The sequence below is a fragment of the Trachurus japonicus genome, chromosome 3, assembly GCF_045865225.1.
Source record: "Trachurus japonicus isolate A0001 chromosome 3, Traja_1.0".
Lineage (NCBI taxonomy): Eukaryota > Metazoa > Chordata > Actinopteri > Carangiformes > Carangidae > Trachurus > Trachurus japonicus.
Genome location: NC_140909.1, coordinates 16,894,967 through 16,911,569, shown reverse-complemented (window position 1 = coordinate 16,911,569; position 16,603 = coordinate 16,894,967). Strand labels below are relative to the sequence as shown.

The 16,603-nt window shown below is 42.0% G+C and overlaps 1 protein-coding gene across 2 annotated transcripts in view; it reads left to right on the top strand.

Moving 5' to 3' along the window:
* nfatc3a (nuclear factor of activated T cells 3a) overlaps positions 1-16,603 on the top strand; it is a 63,521-nt gene that overhangs the window by 21,574 nt on the left and 25,344 nt on the right. For both annotated transcript variants that reach the window (XM_085764216.1, XM_085764222.1), the window contains exons 2-3: positions 349-1,531; positions 6,076-6,238. In XM_085764216.1, coding sequence (XP_085620342.1) covers positions 349-1,531; positions 6,076-6,238 — 1,346 coding nt within the window. The remainder of the gene's footprint in view (positions 1-348; positions 1,532-6,075; positions 6,239-16,603) is intronic.

Sequence of the window (16,603 nt, the reverse complement as noted above, 5' to 3'; positions counted from 1 at the left end):
TATACATGTGAGTTAGTTTTATTACTGATGGATTTTGGTTGTATGCTTGCAGGTGTTGTCTCTTGATCTACATAAACCTTACACGTACACAACTGAGATATAGTCTTTTCAGTTGGGTCATTTTAACAGCTGCAGTGGTTACTTTTGTCCAAGGTGACTCTTGCTGTTTAATCTTGATCTAATCAAGAAGTTAAAAAGCTTGGTGTGTTGATCAGAGATTTGTGTTATGAGTGTTTTTATGCTTCATGAGTGCGGTGAAGTTGAACAAGAAGACTTTAAGAAAACATAACAAAAACATATTCTCTGATTTTGCTGTATCTAAATCTTCCCTTTCTTTTCTTTTTGCAGATCTGGAGCCTGATGACAACACGTCGTTCTACATCCTAAATGTGGGCCAGCCCCAGGCTATGGTCACGAACCACCAGTCTATTGGCCTGCCTCGTCATGGCATGCAGTCTCACTCCCAGGTCATCAACACTTCCCCACGCCTTCAGTCACACAAACCAGGATCCGAGCCTCCAAGTTATGAGGCGCAAGACTCCAAGTATGGCACTTCCCCCCTGCTGCCCTCTGCTCCTGTGGAGGCACCCAAGGCCTTTGAGTGTCCCAGTATCCAGATCACCTCAATCTCCCCTAGCTGTCAGCAGGAGATGGATGCCAATGAGGAGGACCTTAGGGCAAACGGCCCTGATGGGGACTACCACGGTGACAGGCCTCTGTCCAGAGATCACCTGTATTTGCGGCTAGACCACTCATACCGGGACTCTTCCCTCAGCCCCAGCCCGTGCAGCAGTCTGTCCTCCAGGAGCTGGTTCTCTGACGCCTCCTCCTGTGAATCTTTCTCACACGTCTATGACGACGTTGACTCCGAGCTGAATGAAGCAGCCGCCCGGTTTACCCTGGGTTCCCCCCTTACTTCCCCAGGCTGTGCCTCCCCTCAAACTGGCGGTGGAGTTCTGGAGGAGCAGCCCCATTGGCAGCACCACCACCCCGCCTTTGTGCACCACTCTCACTCCGTCAGCCTGTCACCCAGACAGTCCCCTTGCCACTCGCCGCGCACCAGCGTCACCGACGAAAATTGGCTCAGTCCACGGCCGCCTTCTCGGCCGTCCTCACGTCCCACCTCACCCTGTGGGAAGAGACGTCACTCCAGCGCTGACATCTGCTATCCCGGCTCGTTGTCTCCACATCACTCGCCCACGCCCACGCCAGGACCTTCACCTAGGGGCAGCGTTACAGAGGACACCTGGGCTGGCAGTCCCTCTGTGGGCATGTCACCCTTCCAGTGCTGCCCATCCGAGGCAGACATCCCGTCCAAGACAAGGAAGACCTCACAGGACAGAACAGCTATGCAGTCTGGGAAAGGAGAGCTAGGGCTAGATGACCAAGGAAATATGTCACCTAATCTAGACTCTCCCTCAGATGAAGCCATGCACAGCCTGAAGAAGGACGGGCCTGGAGAACAGTTCCTCTCGGTGCCCTCCCACTTCTCATGGAATAAACCCAAGCCCGGTCATACACCTATATTCAGGTAAAGTCGCTCGTATTGAAAAAGAATATGCAGAAAAGGGTGGAAAACGTATTCTTTTTCCCCAATTCAGTCTCATCTCGCAGATGCAGTCATCAAATCCAGCCAAAGCAAATGATTCATGCAGCTGTAGAAGACTCAGTGGGAGATGAAGTGCCTGGAAAATTCAAACTAATCTTTTCAAATGTCAGTGAGGACTATTTTCTCAACTGGCTGAAATAACTTTCTATTGCAGTTTGTTCTACTCCACTTCCTGTTTTGTATTTGAAAAAGACTTGGCGACAGTCATGTCTGCAATATTTGTGAGAAATAGAGTCTTGATTGGTGGCCACCTAAAGTTTGAAAGTGTTTTTTAGTTAGAAGCAAAAACAGAAGGTACTGTGGCGATGCCAGCATTATCAGTGTTTATGTATATTATTAAAGCAAAGCATATTATCAATCTTAAAAGCAATTAGTGGGCCAAGGCTAAACAATTGCCCACAGCAGTGAATGTTTTTATTGAGTGTTGTTAGCTGTCATAAAGATTGAAAACCCTTTTTGATCTAGGAGGGAAGTGCAGGGTGGTAAATTAGTATCAAATAATATTTTAGATGAATAATAGAGCAGATGATGGAACTGCAGATCAATGTTCAGTAACAGGGAACTTTGAGCTTTGTATCAGCAGTATAAATCTGACATGGTTGCATTGTTGAGAAACAGGGTTAGTAAGTTCATGAGTGTGCAGAGGGAGTTACAGGGACGCACAGCCACACCAAGTCCTCCAAAGACACATACACATGCAAACACGCAAGCACAATCTCCACATTAAAGAGTGATGGGGGCAATCAGAAACGCATAATGGAGATTTTTAGGAGAGGAGTCTGCTGTTGGTTCTCCAATGTGTGCAGCAGATGAAGACATGGCCTTGTTTGTGTGCACTGGCCCCTAGCACTGTAAATCAGCACAGGGCACATATGGCAAGGAGTGAACACACACATGCACACACATGTATAGACATAACACAAATGCTTGCTCACATAGACCTAACACTGTCCAGACAATAACATGGTCGGCTCTGATGAGTCACCATTTGGTGCTTGCATCCTTGCCTTGGTGTGTGAAATTTCATAAGAGAGCTGTGACAGAACAATGTCCATATTGTTGTAGAGTTACGTGCCACATCATGAAGAACCCTTGCTGAGACTAAACTGCTATTGCCCTTCCTCCACTAGTCACGCACACTGGCATGAAATATATTGTAGAGCCAGCTTTCCATTTCCACAGCAGGTGGGGTCAGCTCCTGTCTGCCATGAGACACACGATTGTGCACGCATATTTGTCCTAATGTTTTTTTTAATAGATGTACTAGGTAGAATGAGTGAGATTTGGTCAGAGTGGATGGGATTATAAGAGAGTCTGCTAATGCATCAGGTATCATTCAGATTTTAATTGTAGTACTACTTTTATCGATAATGTTTAATTAGTTTAATTAATGCTTTGCTAATTTACTGTACTTTTTGTACGCTAGAGTGTGTACCATACAGATGTATTGAGCCCTTAGCAGGAGGCTGTCCACTCAACTCCTGACCAGACCAACCATGTACTGCATGTCAGTTCCAACTCTCTCTCCCCATTTTCTTGTCTCTCTCACTGTAACTAGTCATAAAATAGCCCCAAACGCAATACAAAATAATGATTAAAAAAAGCAGAATAACTTTTTAAAGGAACCTGCATACAGTAAGTATAAATTGTGTATGAGGCAACCAGGAAAGAATATGAATGGACCTTTAATTGAAAACTACAAAAAAAAAAATAAAATAAAATAAACCACATCGTTTGGCATACAATAACAGTATGTCACAAGAAAATGTGTTTTTTGTGACCTACAAATATGATAGGGGCACACATTCATGCAACATGTGTACCAGCAAAAATATTGCATTCATTGGATAGAAGTGATGCTGGTAGGATGATGAAGACCTTGGAGACGACCAGGTTGTGGGGTTGTGATTAGAGTAGGAGCCCATACTCAATGGTGTAGACATTTGAGAAAGGTAATGCTATGTCAGGACATAGGCCGCCACCGCCGCTGTGCTCCGTCACAAAGCTCACATTTCCTCTGTCCTCCTCCGGTTACCGTAGCAGCCATGCAAACCCACAGTTCCTGGGTGGTTATGTCATGCCTGCTGGGAGGAAAACACAAGGGTGATGCCTCTGTTACACTGTGTCAGAGTGTTTGATCTCAGATAGAGCTACTCTCAGGTGGAAACCATATTGAAAATCAAACAGAGAAGGACTGAAATTGAAAGAAAGAGTATTTTGAGTGAATATAAAACACTGTACTGTACCTCCATCACAGAAATTGGCCCAGCACATATAGTAAAAGATAAGAGGAAAAAGGCTAAGTGACTGGATAACTTCATGACCGCTATATGTTGCCCATGTGCCTGTAATCATATGTAATTTCTCCAACCTGGCAAGTTAGTGTTTATGTATTAAGTTTTGACCTCAAGTGGTTTTTTAGAGACATTTCTATGTCACATGTGGTAGGAGAATCAGCTCAGTTAGATTTCTAACCACAAAGCTTCATTGAAGTACACAAAACGTACACAGAATATCAGACACATGCCTTTTCATTCCAATGCAGCCTTTGGATTTAATGCCAGTCTGTAGGGCAGTTCATGAAGTTAATGGCTCCTCTGAAAGCCTGACTCATATGTGTTTAATTCAGTCTGATCAGATCGGTCTGCATGTACAGTAGCCAGCACTTGACAGGCATTTGGAAAGGATAAAATTAGGGGAGTCAGACATACTGGCTAAAACTTTACAAACTTTCCCTTGAATATTATTTGTACTGTCAAATATCTGTCAAGAGGTTTAGACTCAGTACGTTTGCATGCTAGGAGCCTGTAGTGTCTTGAGGAGAGCCAAATAAAAGCTTATGCCACCATGTGACAGGGTGCACAAAGAGCTTACAGTGGGTAATGCTGAGGCAGAGATCAGTGTGTAGCATAGAGTGAGTGTCTGCCTCATAGCTCATGAGACAGCACAGAGTCAGTTTCCTTTCTCAGGCCAAACATGCACAGCAATAGACTTAGACTCATGCACATGGACGAAGTGGGACTGCGCATGAATACATTGCTGCACATGCACAGTTTAATTTATGATTGTGTATACTTCTGTGCTAAAAAAACAGTGGCACTTTGCAACTGCTGTGAGACAAAACACCTGGATGACACACATAAAGCTCGTGCTGCTCTACAGTAGGCCTCTTGGATCATGAATAATGAACTGTGTACGCTATGAAGACGTTACAGAGGTTTACATTGTGGCCCGTTCTACTTTTGAAGTACTTTGGCAAGTTAAACATACAGTATATGCAAATATGGGCCATAGTAGTTCTACACAAATATTACAGAGCAAAATAAAAAAAAGAGACTTTTATAAAAGGAATAATGTCAGTCCAAAGATTATTTAGATAAAATAATTAAAAAATAGTTCTAGTTTACTATGGGTGTATAATAAAAACAAAAATTTAGCAAACTGGGAGGATTGTATTAAAATATAATTAAACAAATTGTCATCAACATAATTTGTTGATGCTAATGGCTAATGTCAGTGTTTACAAAATGGCCTGGGGTAAACTGAACTATTGCAGTGAGATGGAGAGACCCAGTTTCTCAGTGGAGAAGGCCATTGAGCGTTTTATTTTCAAGTGCAGCTGTTCAAATATGATTGTAGCCTGGACAGATAAAAAAAAGAAAAAGGCACTGAGGAAAAACACACAATGCTAGCCGCTGTGGTGCATTACACATAAAACATACACTAGTACAGTATGCAGTCACACCCACACCCGCAGTAATTTACTCATGGTCTGACACACTCTCATCTAACCACCCATTCACGGACCCACACAGAAAACTCACAAAGAAAAGTCCCCCTTAGAATATGATTCAACCTAAAAATTTTAAGTTGACCTATTACCAGTACAATGTCTAAGAAGAGGAATAATGTATGTGGGCATTCCAGTGATTCATTGTCTGTTGGGGCTAAGTACACTTTGCATTAGACCCCCATTTTGCACCTATTATCCTCTCTAACACCATGAAAAGTGGATACCATCATTTCAGCTTGTGAATGCTTTCAGGCAGTGTTTAAAAGGAGTTGTTTTCATCGGCTGAGAAGTAGCTGGTTGTACTTGCGCTTGACCTTACACTGTGGTGTCGCAGGTTTAACTCATCTGTACAGAATAATTCAAAATATGGAAAATATGGAGGTGTATATGTACTCAAGCAGAGTTTCATATGGAACTTTTTACTGTTAACACTGTTAAAATGTCCTTTCAACATCACTGATAAGATTATCTGCTGTTCTGGTCTGAAGTACAGGACAGATTGTTCACAATTATGTAGATGCATATTTACCATAACCCCAAACATTTCCATTTCCACGAGTTTTTGAGCAGAATGCTGTATTTTATCACAGTTTCATAACCAAATTGTAATGTGCTCTTGCTCTTTGTGTGGCTGTGTGTGTGTGTGTGTGCTTGCTTGTGGTCTTCTCCTCAGGACCTCCTCACTGCCTCCCCTCGATTGGCTGCTTCCAAGCCAGTTTGGCCAATATGAATTGAAGATTGAGGTGCAACCCAAAGCCCACCACCGAGCGCACTATGAGACAGAAGGCAGTCGAGGAGCCGTCAAAGCATCATCCGGTGGCCACCCAATTGTCAAGGTAACACATATGGACATTTTGCTACACATTTTGGGTGCTGTGCTTACTGTTGCCTAGTCACTCAGTCCCTTTTACAGAACATAAACTTCTGTTTTTTTGCTCCATTAAACAAAGAGGATTACTAATATCTGTACCATACTGATGATGATTGAATTCCCCTACAAGGTCGGGATAGATTTACTGTGTGTCAACATAATGCTGGCAGAGCATCCGCTAAGTTAGACTATGTGCACTGAGCACTCATCATTTAGCTTCATCTGCCAAGATGTCGACTCTTGCAGCCTCCAGTGATGAAATTAAACACCAACGGAGGAGAATCAAGCTGGACCGTACCTGTTAGTTTAGTGTTCTAGCAGCTTCCTGAGCATTTTCAGGAATGACCCTCAATGCCCATGTGACTGAGATACTGAAATTTTAAGTCACACTATGTAAACACATCACACTAGAAACAGGAATGTCAATTTGAGCTTTAAAAACCTGATGCAACACCTTGCTTTGAAGATTTCAATCATTTTGCCATCTCCATTCACAATAACTTCAGCATCATGGCTGTTACCAAGATTGATGACGCCTTGTCGGACAATACGTAAGCAATTGTACAGCTTTAGCTTAAACATCAGCTGGTTGTGAGCATTAGATTCAGGGTCTTATGTTGCATATTTGCATGTTGATCCTCACCCACAGTAAGACTGTCAGTCAAGCTGTTGATGCAGGAAGACAAGCAGGCAGACAAGAGAACTGTCACTAAAGCCGAGTCAGCTGCTCTGTCATTCGATAGCACCTGCGAGAGACTAGGTGAGCCCATGTAGAGCTACGGCTACTTTTCTCTCCGAGAGAGTTAGAGGAAGAGAGAGAGAGAGAGAGAGTGCAATAGCAGAAGATTTCAGTCTCATTAACATTTCAAGAGACCGGTGACAAGCTTCCTTTGTGTGTATGATTAAGGCAGGGCTTTAGACCAGCGCCGTGGAACCTCACAAAGGCTGCGTTCAGACTGACAGTTCGGCCAGCTGCCCAGTCAGCCCAATAGAATTGCCATGCACACTCCACTATCATTGTTACACCTTGCACATTGTATCTACTCTAAAGTTTGGAAAATTAAACAAAATAAAAAGACATTAGATTATATCTAAATGCATTACACGTTATTAGATCTGTCCTCAAATATAGAAAATGAATTGAAACCAGGGAAACATCTTTGTGTAATAACTGTTGTTGTTTTTATTATTGAGTGCAGGCAACATGTGTTGTCATGGCGTGGGACTGTAACCCTGAAGTAGTTACGTCCTTGGGCTAATTCAGTTACAGCTCATTGTGCACAATACAACAAGGTATAACAATTAAATAAAATATTGAAACCCCAAATTTTCCGAAACAACAATGAAGCCCAAATTCTGCCAATTGTTGCTTTAGAAAACAGCCTCATGTCCTCATGCAGTCATGCAGGCCCCCTCCAGGCCAATTATTAACCATTTCAACCTCAGTTAGACCAAGATGCTATCCTGCCATATGTGACGATGCATAATTTAGCTGTCAGTTTTTTTCAGCCAGGCGTTTGCCATGCTTGCCCTCATTCCTCAACCCAGAGGGAATTGTTTGGTTATAGCAGTTTCTTTCAGGAGGTGGCTAGCAGAGTTTATATCTCAGGTCAGATGAGGCAATTTCAAAGTTGATTCAAAACCCAGCTGGAATCAGGTCTACAGTACCTACATGCCCAGCTCTGAGGCTGTCACTGTCACTGCGGTTTGCCTTTGGTCTGAAGACAGCAGACTTGGGTTAGTTTTCTCCAAACGTATTTCATATTTGTGTATTCCTTATTTTTTCATTTAATGAAATTTATTTTGATCTTATTATGGTTACATTTGCTTTGGTGGGTTATTGTCATACAACATATCTCTTGTATATTTAATAAAATTTTGCTAAAATGTGAAAGAAGTCAATATTTCTTTCATAAGCCTTCATTAGCTGTATAGTGAAACTCTTAGTGCTGAATATGAAAATCAGATGTATCACTGCTGCATTGCTCTGTGACAAACAGCAAAAGCTTGTCACGGACAGGGTGAGAGAAGCACACAACATTAGACAACATTTGCTTGTCATGAGCAGTGGTTTGCAGAACTCTGCGCAGAGAGAAAGTGTGTGGGTGAATGGGTTTTATGAGAGAGCGCGGGAGGAGCACGTGAATTTGATTAGGAAGTGTATTTTTCAAATTATTTGTTTTATTGTAGAATACATGCTAGATTTAATTAGAATAAATACAGTATATATTCATTTATTATGCAAATGAGTCTACCTTTTCCTTCATCAACATTTTAATATTGTGATAGGCTAATGTAAATTGCTAATCCAGAATTTACTTAAGATTTTCTGTATATTGAACACAGTATCACTTCTCGTATCTTTTATAGAATTTATGCACATTTATACCACAATAATTTTTGGGATATTCTTACACAAACACTGTCAACATAAAATTGACAGCTGAAGATAGATAGTATCAGCACAGGTCTAACAGTCTTTGTTTACTATACATACTCCACTATTGTTGGTCTTCCTACCCTCTTTTTGATCCATTGTGCAAAAAAAACTACCACATATAAAGGTCATTTGTTTTACCTTGTGATCTCATTATTGTTTTTTTTATAGTAACGCATGCACGTTGTTAGTTAGATTTAATGCTAAAAAAAGGTGAAGTGGACAGGAGAAACTGTCAAAGTGAGCCACTGCTTTGACCTAGTATACATTTGATATAAGGTGGTCAGACCATTTGAAACCGTTAACAAGCTTGCACATATTACATTTCCCAGGTGCACTGTAGGTGTGAAGCAAGCCATTCCCAGGAGGCAGAATGACACACCAGCATGTGTAATTGCAGCTTCTCTGCCCCAGAGTTAGAATACCAACTTCAGTGATTTGAGTGACAACAGAGTGTAGCTATACTGGAAAAAACAATAAGTGTGAGTTTTTGTTTCATAATTCTAGACATAAACAAGACTGTATACTTTAATTTATAGTACAGTGATGCTTAATGAACTGCCTTTGATTTTAATCCAGTGTCATTCGAGCTCTGCGGGTCCTTTTGTTCTCCTTGGGTCTTGACTCTGGTGGCGTGATGTCACCAGATGACGCCATAGCTGCCATCTGGACATACAGTAGAGATTACTTCCTTTTGTGTCCACGCTGCTTCCCAGATCAATGCACCACTGAGCTGCTGTGTCAACAGAAAAACAAGAGAATGTCATAGGAAGGAGGATGGTCTTTTACCTGATTGCATGTGGTAAACATCTAAAATGTATTGTTTTTAAGTGTGTATGAACAAGAATAATAGGTTATTGAGTTCTCTTCTCCTTGGTGTGTTAATGCAAAAATCTTCCAGCCTTGCATTTTTCATCAGGCCTGGGACCTTGGGACACTATTTGTATCAGGAAGGGTCAGGGCATTGTCTGTTGTTGTTTTTGAATACTTTTGATTGAGTCTGTAAACTAGGATTTCTTGCACTTGGTTTTTGGGACATTCTGATAATCAAGTTGGAGCAAGTGGAGCCACCAGCAGCAGGGAATAAAGTATACTGGCATTTTACCCAGAGTTATGACTTACAGTAGCAAGAACAATGCTACGTAGATATGTCACCTTACAGGCAATGAAATGCATGCAAATATTTCTTTCACTATCGTTTCAGAGTTATCTTTGGGTGGGAGCCGCAACAGGTGTTTCAGTCAACAGGCAAACTATGAGGCTACTGTAATAGGACTTTTTGACATCCATTGAAATCTTTTTTGTTTTGTTTTTTTTGTTTTTTAATTAAGAAGCTCATATTAAAAGTATATTTTAATCTGTAAAGTAGAGAAATTGAACCACTGAATTAGCTATAAGATACAAAACCAAACAGAATTTACTGTGACTGGTATTCAACAAAGTTTTTGTCTCTTAGGGTTTTCTATCATTCCAACTGTTATACACACAAGTGCACAAACACCTTCAGATGAATAACAATCAATTGCAATTGATTTTTTAATTCACACTGCATGTTACAAGTGTGTGTGTGTGCTTTTTCCCTTTAGATGTAAAATAAGGAAAATGTCTACAGCATCTCTCAACATGTGACTCCCATCCAAAGGTTATTCAGGATGTTGTAGGATAACTATTTCCTCAAAGAGAATGGTTGTGTTAATTTTTTCAGCGTGTCTGCGTAGAATTTAATGGCTCGGTTGAAGAGCAGTTTTAAACCAGTGATTTCTAACCATGCGGTTTTGGGCCCCAGACACAGGATGTAGAAGCTGTACAGGAGTGTAGCCACAGAAAATATGAAGCAAATAAACCACTGGGGAAAGCTTGTTGTGGAGCTATTGTAGCATCAGAATTATTCAAATGTAGTTTAATGAGCTTATTATCATACTTCAGCTTGCTGATGTCGTGAGCCGGTGTTCTGTGTGCACTCTGCCACTTGTACTTTATCATTTTGTGACCTTGTGACCAATGAAGTGCGCTGCAACCAATAGAGAGCATTAGGAAGTAGACAGGCCTTTGCATTTTATGTCATATTAATCTGTGCTCTGACAACACAAGTACCTCTCACTGGCTTCAAATATAACATGAGACTGCAGTGTGTTGGGAGTTTGTCAGCAGCTAATACTAATAAGAAAGACATGTCATCTAAAGAGAGACGTGGTGTCATATAGCATTGACTGGCAATGGTCAAAACAGTCAGCTCCTTATCTGTCTGTACTTACGGTAGCCAGACAAACAAAGGCCACAAAGCGTGACAGTGTTTACACTGAAGTGTTTTGACAGACACGATTCATAGCAGCGGCTTCTTTGAGGAATGCTGTGTATTTCTATGCAAAGACAGATACACTGGGCTAATGATATTGTTAACTAGTCTCAGTGTAGCTTTGCAGAAGTCCATCTTTCAACAGTGTTTGTGGGGCAGTAATGTTTTTTTTCACGTGTTAAGCTAAAAAAAAAAAAAGGAACACCTTAAAAATAAATCCAGCCACTCCTAATGTACTGCTGGAGGTGTGTTTTAACTTTTTGATGGTTGAAAGAAATTATACACAACAACAGATTGTATGTAGAATGAAGTGTTCATGATACAATAGTGTGTTTTTATGCGATATACATTTTACAGACTTGAAAGGAATGTGGTTTTGTGTGTTAGGAACATTATTGAGATTATTTGGAATTTGTGCAAGATCCAGTTGCTTCTTAATATGTTGCAATATTGTTGACCACTTGACTTTTTAAAACTAATAATTGTACATTGCAGGATGGCTACGTTTGTGCCTGGCTGACTAGCTGTTTTTGCCATTCCTCAGGGGCTAGCTGCAGACCATAATTGAACACCTGTTGCTAGGAGACATATAAGTCCAAAGCCTCTGGCTGGCTGAGGTATCCTTGTGCGTATTTAACCAGCTTAATTGAGTGCTGCTGCACCCACACAAATATAAGGAGCCCCTCTGGTATTACCTGCTGGGCTACGGACAGGGACACGCAGGCACAACGGAGAAAGGCTAGCCGATACACTACACAGAACACAAACAAAATGTCTGTGTCATTATTACAAGTCTGAAAAACAAACACAGTTGGAAAAAATATTAGGCCCATCTTTAAACCTGTTGCCACAGTTAATAAATCTAAATGAAGCTGTGGTGTCTGGTGACAAGGATGTGAAAGAGAATACGACAGAAGCCGGCCAAGACGGCCTAATATTTCCACCAGCTTGGATGCATTAAATGATTTTGATCCCAGAGCTTAAATGCATGGCCATGACCTAATTACTGTCTCTCTCTGTCTCTGTCATTCACTCTCAAATTTTCAGTCTTTAACCCCTTCTCTTATTCTGTCCATCTTTCTTTACCTCTGTCTTATCCACTTTCTTTCGTTCTTCTTACATGCGTGCTTGCTTTGTGTGTCTCTTGCACAGTCGAGCTTTTGTCACACTGTGACAGGTCTCTCTCTCACTCTGCATGATCCCTCAGTAGACTTGCTGCCATAATGCGGAGACGCACACACACACACACACACACACACACACACACACACACACACACACACACACACAACAGCAGTGCAGAGCCGTGCCGTTTGCAGTGTGTGAACTGGCTGGAGCTAGTGTTGCTTTGCCCCAGGGCTGTATTTGATGTAAACATGTTGGAAGCTTGGCTCTCATTTGTTGTAATCAGGCTTAGCGCACAGCGAGAGAGAACCGTCACTGAGCGGGAGCAAAAGAGAAAGAGGTGTGTGTGTGTGTGTGTGTGTGAGAGAGTGAGAGAGAGAGAGAGAAAGTGGGGGAGGATAGAATGGGGAATAAGAGGAATTGAGCTTGGACCAGTCTAGCAAGGCCATATACAGCCCTCATGCAGTATACAGTAAACGCTGCTGTGTGTGAGTGTGTGTGTGAGTGAGTGCGTGTGTGTGTGCGCGTGTGTGTGTGCGTGCATGTGCGTGCGCATGTATTGACCTTGTTTAAACAAACAGTCAACCGGCCCCCTGGCTCTCTCTGCCCTCCCTAGTGTGCTGGGCAAACATCAAGCCTGTGTGAGCTGCACTGTGTGTGTGTGTGTGTGTGTGTGTGTGTGTGTGTGTGTGTGTGTGTGTGTCCATAGATCCCAGGTTGTGGTGGCACAGGAGGGAAACCACTGCCAGATAAAATGGGCCCACTCGTGACCTTGACCACCATTGCTCCTGTTTTTACATCTGTTGCACTCTCTCTCTCTCGCTCTCTCTAACTCACACACACACACACGCTCACATCACAAACCTTTCCAAGGGCCATAGTTTACACCAAAGTCAATGTGCTTAAATCCACACATACTAAGTAGCGCGCGCACACACACACACACACACACACACACACACACACACACACACACACACAAACACGAGCTTCAGGGCTGTAGTTTACACCAATGTGAGTGTATGTCGTTGCTTGCTCCTACACACACACACACACACACACATGCACCCACACGTACACACACACTCCTGCATACACAGAACGATCTCACCATGGCAACAGTGGAGCAACACAGAGAAACAACTTGGCAGAGTGAGGCGCTGGCTGTGAGAAAGTGTCGAGTTACGGTCGAGGGCTGGGGTTGAGGTAGGAGAGAGGCAAAGACAGGGACGGACAGGAGAGACTGACAAAAGGGAAAAGAAGTAGGAAGAGCTGAAATGAGGAAAGGAAGTCAGGAGGATGCGAGAGGAGAGAAAAAGATACGAATAGAGAAGAGTAATTTGAGAAAAAGAGATAAACAGAAAATGAGTGGCAGGTGTGATCCTTGCAGATAGATGTTGATGAAAAACAGTAAGGGAAGCAGTGTTTTCCTGCAGGGAGCTGCTGATTGTCTCCCTCTCCACCTTGCTCATGAAAATATCTCACATCGTCATCCTTTATTTTTTAATTTGACAGAAAAGTTCAAATGCCTAATTGTGTGTACAAAGCACCTTGTGTGTGCTGTGATGGGAAATGTTTTCCCCATCAGCTTGCTTGCCTTATTACTGGATCAGTGGAACAGATGAAGGCCGAAAATAAGTGGGGACTTTATTTAGTGGGAGCGGAGTATGTAACTGTATCCAGCGGTTTTATTTTAGGGGAGAGAGTTCATCCTAAACTCGATCCACGGGCAGAAGCAGCAGCGGCATCCGTAAGGTAGTTACAGGCTTGAGTGAGCACAGGCCCCCGGGTAACATGTGACCGGTTTTAATGTCATTGTGGTTTAATATAAGAACAGATTTATATCAGGCCTCAGTCACTTACGAACTGACCAGCTTGGCTCAGCGCAGTCTGGACAGGCAGAAAGGTGAGGAGTTAAAAGTGCAGAGAGACCACCCTCCTGTGGTATTTCACACTCGAGCATAGATTTAGGGGGTGGCAGAGGGGTGACTCAGGAATGTGAAACAAGTCAAGGGTGTGTGTCATGTGCATTTCACTGTCGAGAAGCTTCCTCCGTCAGGACCATGATACTATCCATGTGTCCTTGTTTACGTCCCGCTGTTTACAGATGGTGCTTTACCCATTTTCTGAGCTGAAGGTGCAAATAAGCCTCTTGAAGTGTGTTTAGACTGGTATTTGAGGAGCTTGCGATATCACTGTAGTCAGCATTCATAACACAGTTTTGATATTTAATATATAATTGGCGTCATGGGGACATGTAAAACCGAGTGTCTGGGTTAGAAAGCCAATTGTGTTTGAAAATTTCAGATCAATGAATATTAAGTAAATCGTTGCTAAGGTTCTGGAAAAAAGTAGAGACAAGAACTTCCCACCTGCTCCACTCTGTGTCTTGAACAGTTCAGTTTCCACCCTTTATATTAATGGGTTCCATGAACTGGGAGCGTGTTGTTAAAGTAAATGTTACTCTTGGAACGAATGCTGTGTTGTAAGGCTCGGATTTGTTTAGTTATTGTTGAATAAGTTGTATTTACATTTGTAAAACCACTCTATGTATTACAGCTATCTAAATTGATCAAATTCAACTGAATTGAGAAACAGAAAATGATAGTGTTTTTAGTAACAGTTGTAACCGTGGCAGAGTGACTGAATTAGCCAGGCTGTGTGGTATGTTTCTGTTTGGCCGGGAGTGTTGATTCACTGGGACTGCTGAAGTGAGCCCTTTCTTTCTGGCCCTCTAATCAGGTTTTCCTGGTTGATTATTTGATTTGGAAAGAACTCCTGGCCTGCTAAGTGTATGTTTGTCAACACTCTGGCTCCACACCAAATCCCTCATGTGTAGAGAAATGGAGAAAATACAAGAGGACACAGAAAGAGGCAGAGATGAAGAGGGTAAATGGAAAGAAAGGGAAAAAAAAAATCAATGACTTTTTTGTTTCATGGTGACAGTTCATAGTTTTGGGTAGAACTGACAAACTGGAAAAAATAAATCTTACACGTCTGCTTCATTTAACACAACGTTGTTAAACATGTTCAACCTTGATGATTTCAGGTTCTTGAAGAGAAAACACAGATATCACATATGTGCCGCTCTACTTTTCAATCCCACACATTACTCTTTTCACTCATTTTTATTCTTTTTCCAGTGCCCCCCCCCCCCTCTTTGTGCTCTAATTTACATCCGTGAAGCATTTTCAGCCTTTTGCGTCCATTTAACCTTCCTCACAGATGCATTCTTCCAGACACTGTTAACTCATTTTATGCTGTCTGGAACACACATGGTGCTGAGAATAAACATGTCCTGATTTATGGACACACACGCACACACACACACACACACATACAATGTGCATTACAGGCATGTGCATAGACACATGCGTACACTTACTTCCAGAGTGCGCAGACATAATCATAAAACAAGCAACACAGCCCACAAGACTGTTGATTCCTGTGACTCTGTCTTTCTTTGAATCCAGAGTAGTGGTGTCATTTATAGCCATGGATCCATTCAGGCAGTAGTGCATAATTACCTGTTAGCGAGTTATTAGCAGGCATTATACTTTGATGTGGCTCTTAAGATCTAATGTGGTTTTCAAAGATGAACCCATTACTGGCTATTATAGGGGCCTCACTCTGTTCCGTTCGTGCAACTTCCCTCCGATTGCATTTCATGCCCCACATAGAGGAGTTTTGAACATTGAGTGGGTTGATTCCAGTCCGACGGGGTAATGGTGAGAAAGCCAAGTGACACATTAGAAGTTTTGATTTTCAGAACTGCGCACCATCTGTGTGGTTTCACATGTGTTTCTGTGTGAGGTAGAAGCTTCCCAGGCTTGTCGTCTTCCCTCTCTGGTCATTTCAGGAGAAATCTCTAGTCTACAAGAGCTAACTGAAAGCTTCAGATTCAGGTAGAAAACAGAGAGATACACATCTGTTCTCAGAAGAAAGATAGATCAACATCAAGTAGTATGATATGGTTTTAACATGACTTACCCTTTTGCTCTGTGATGATCTGTACTTCTTAGCCAGATTTGAGTGTGGCCTTTAGGCGCTCCACTCCTGATCAACCTGAGGGAGAAACACTGTTGAATAGGGGATTTAATTAAACACAGTTATATATTGTGAAAGGAGCAGATTAAGATAACTGTGCACTCCTAACTAAGTTGGTGTTAAGTACAAATAAAAAGTCTGTTTTTATAGAGCCAGAAATTGATTTTTCCTTGTGTTATTTTTAATTCAGTCTCTTGAGAATGAATGGGTCTTTACTGAGTTCAGCAGTACAACTCTGTCTATAGATAGCTTTTTTATTTGGTTCAGAACAGTGAAGCATAATTAAGCTTGACTGCCCTGGCTGCTTAGTATGAGCCTCTGAAGACCAGACCTCTCACATAACCTGCTGTAAACACAGCGTATTTCAGCTTTTCATAGTTAAATTCAGTGTAGCTACTTCCATACCTTGACGTCTCTCACTACAG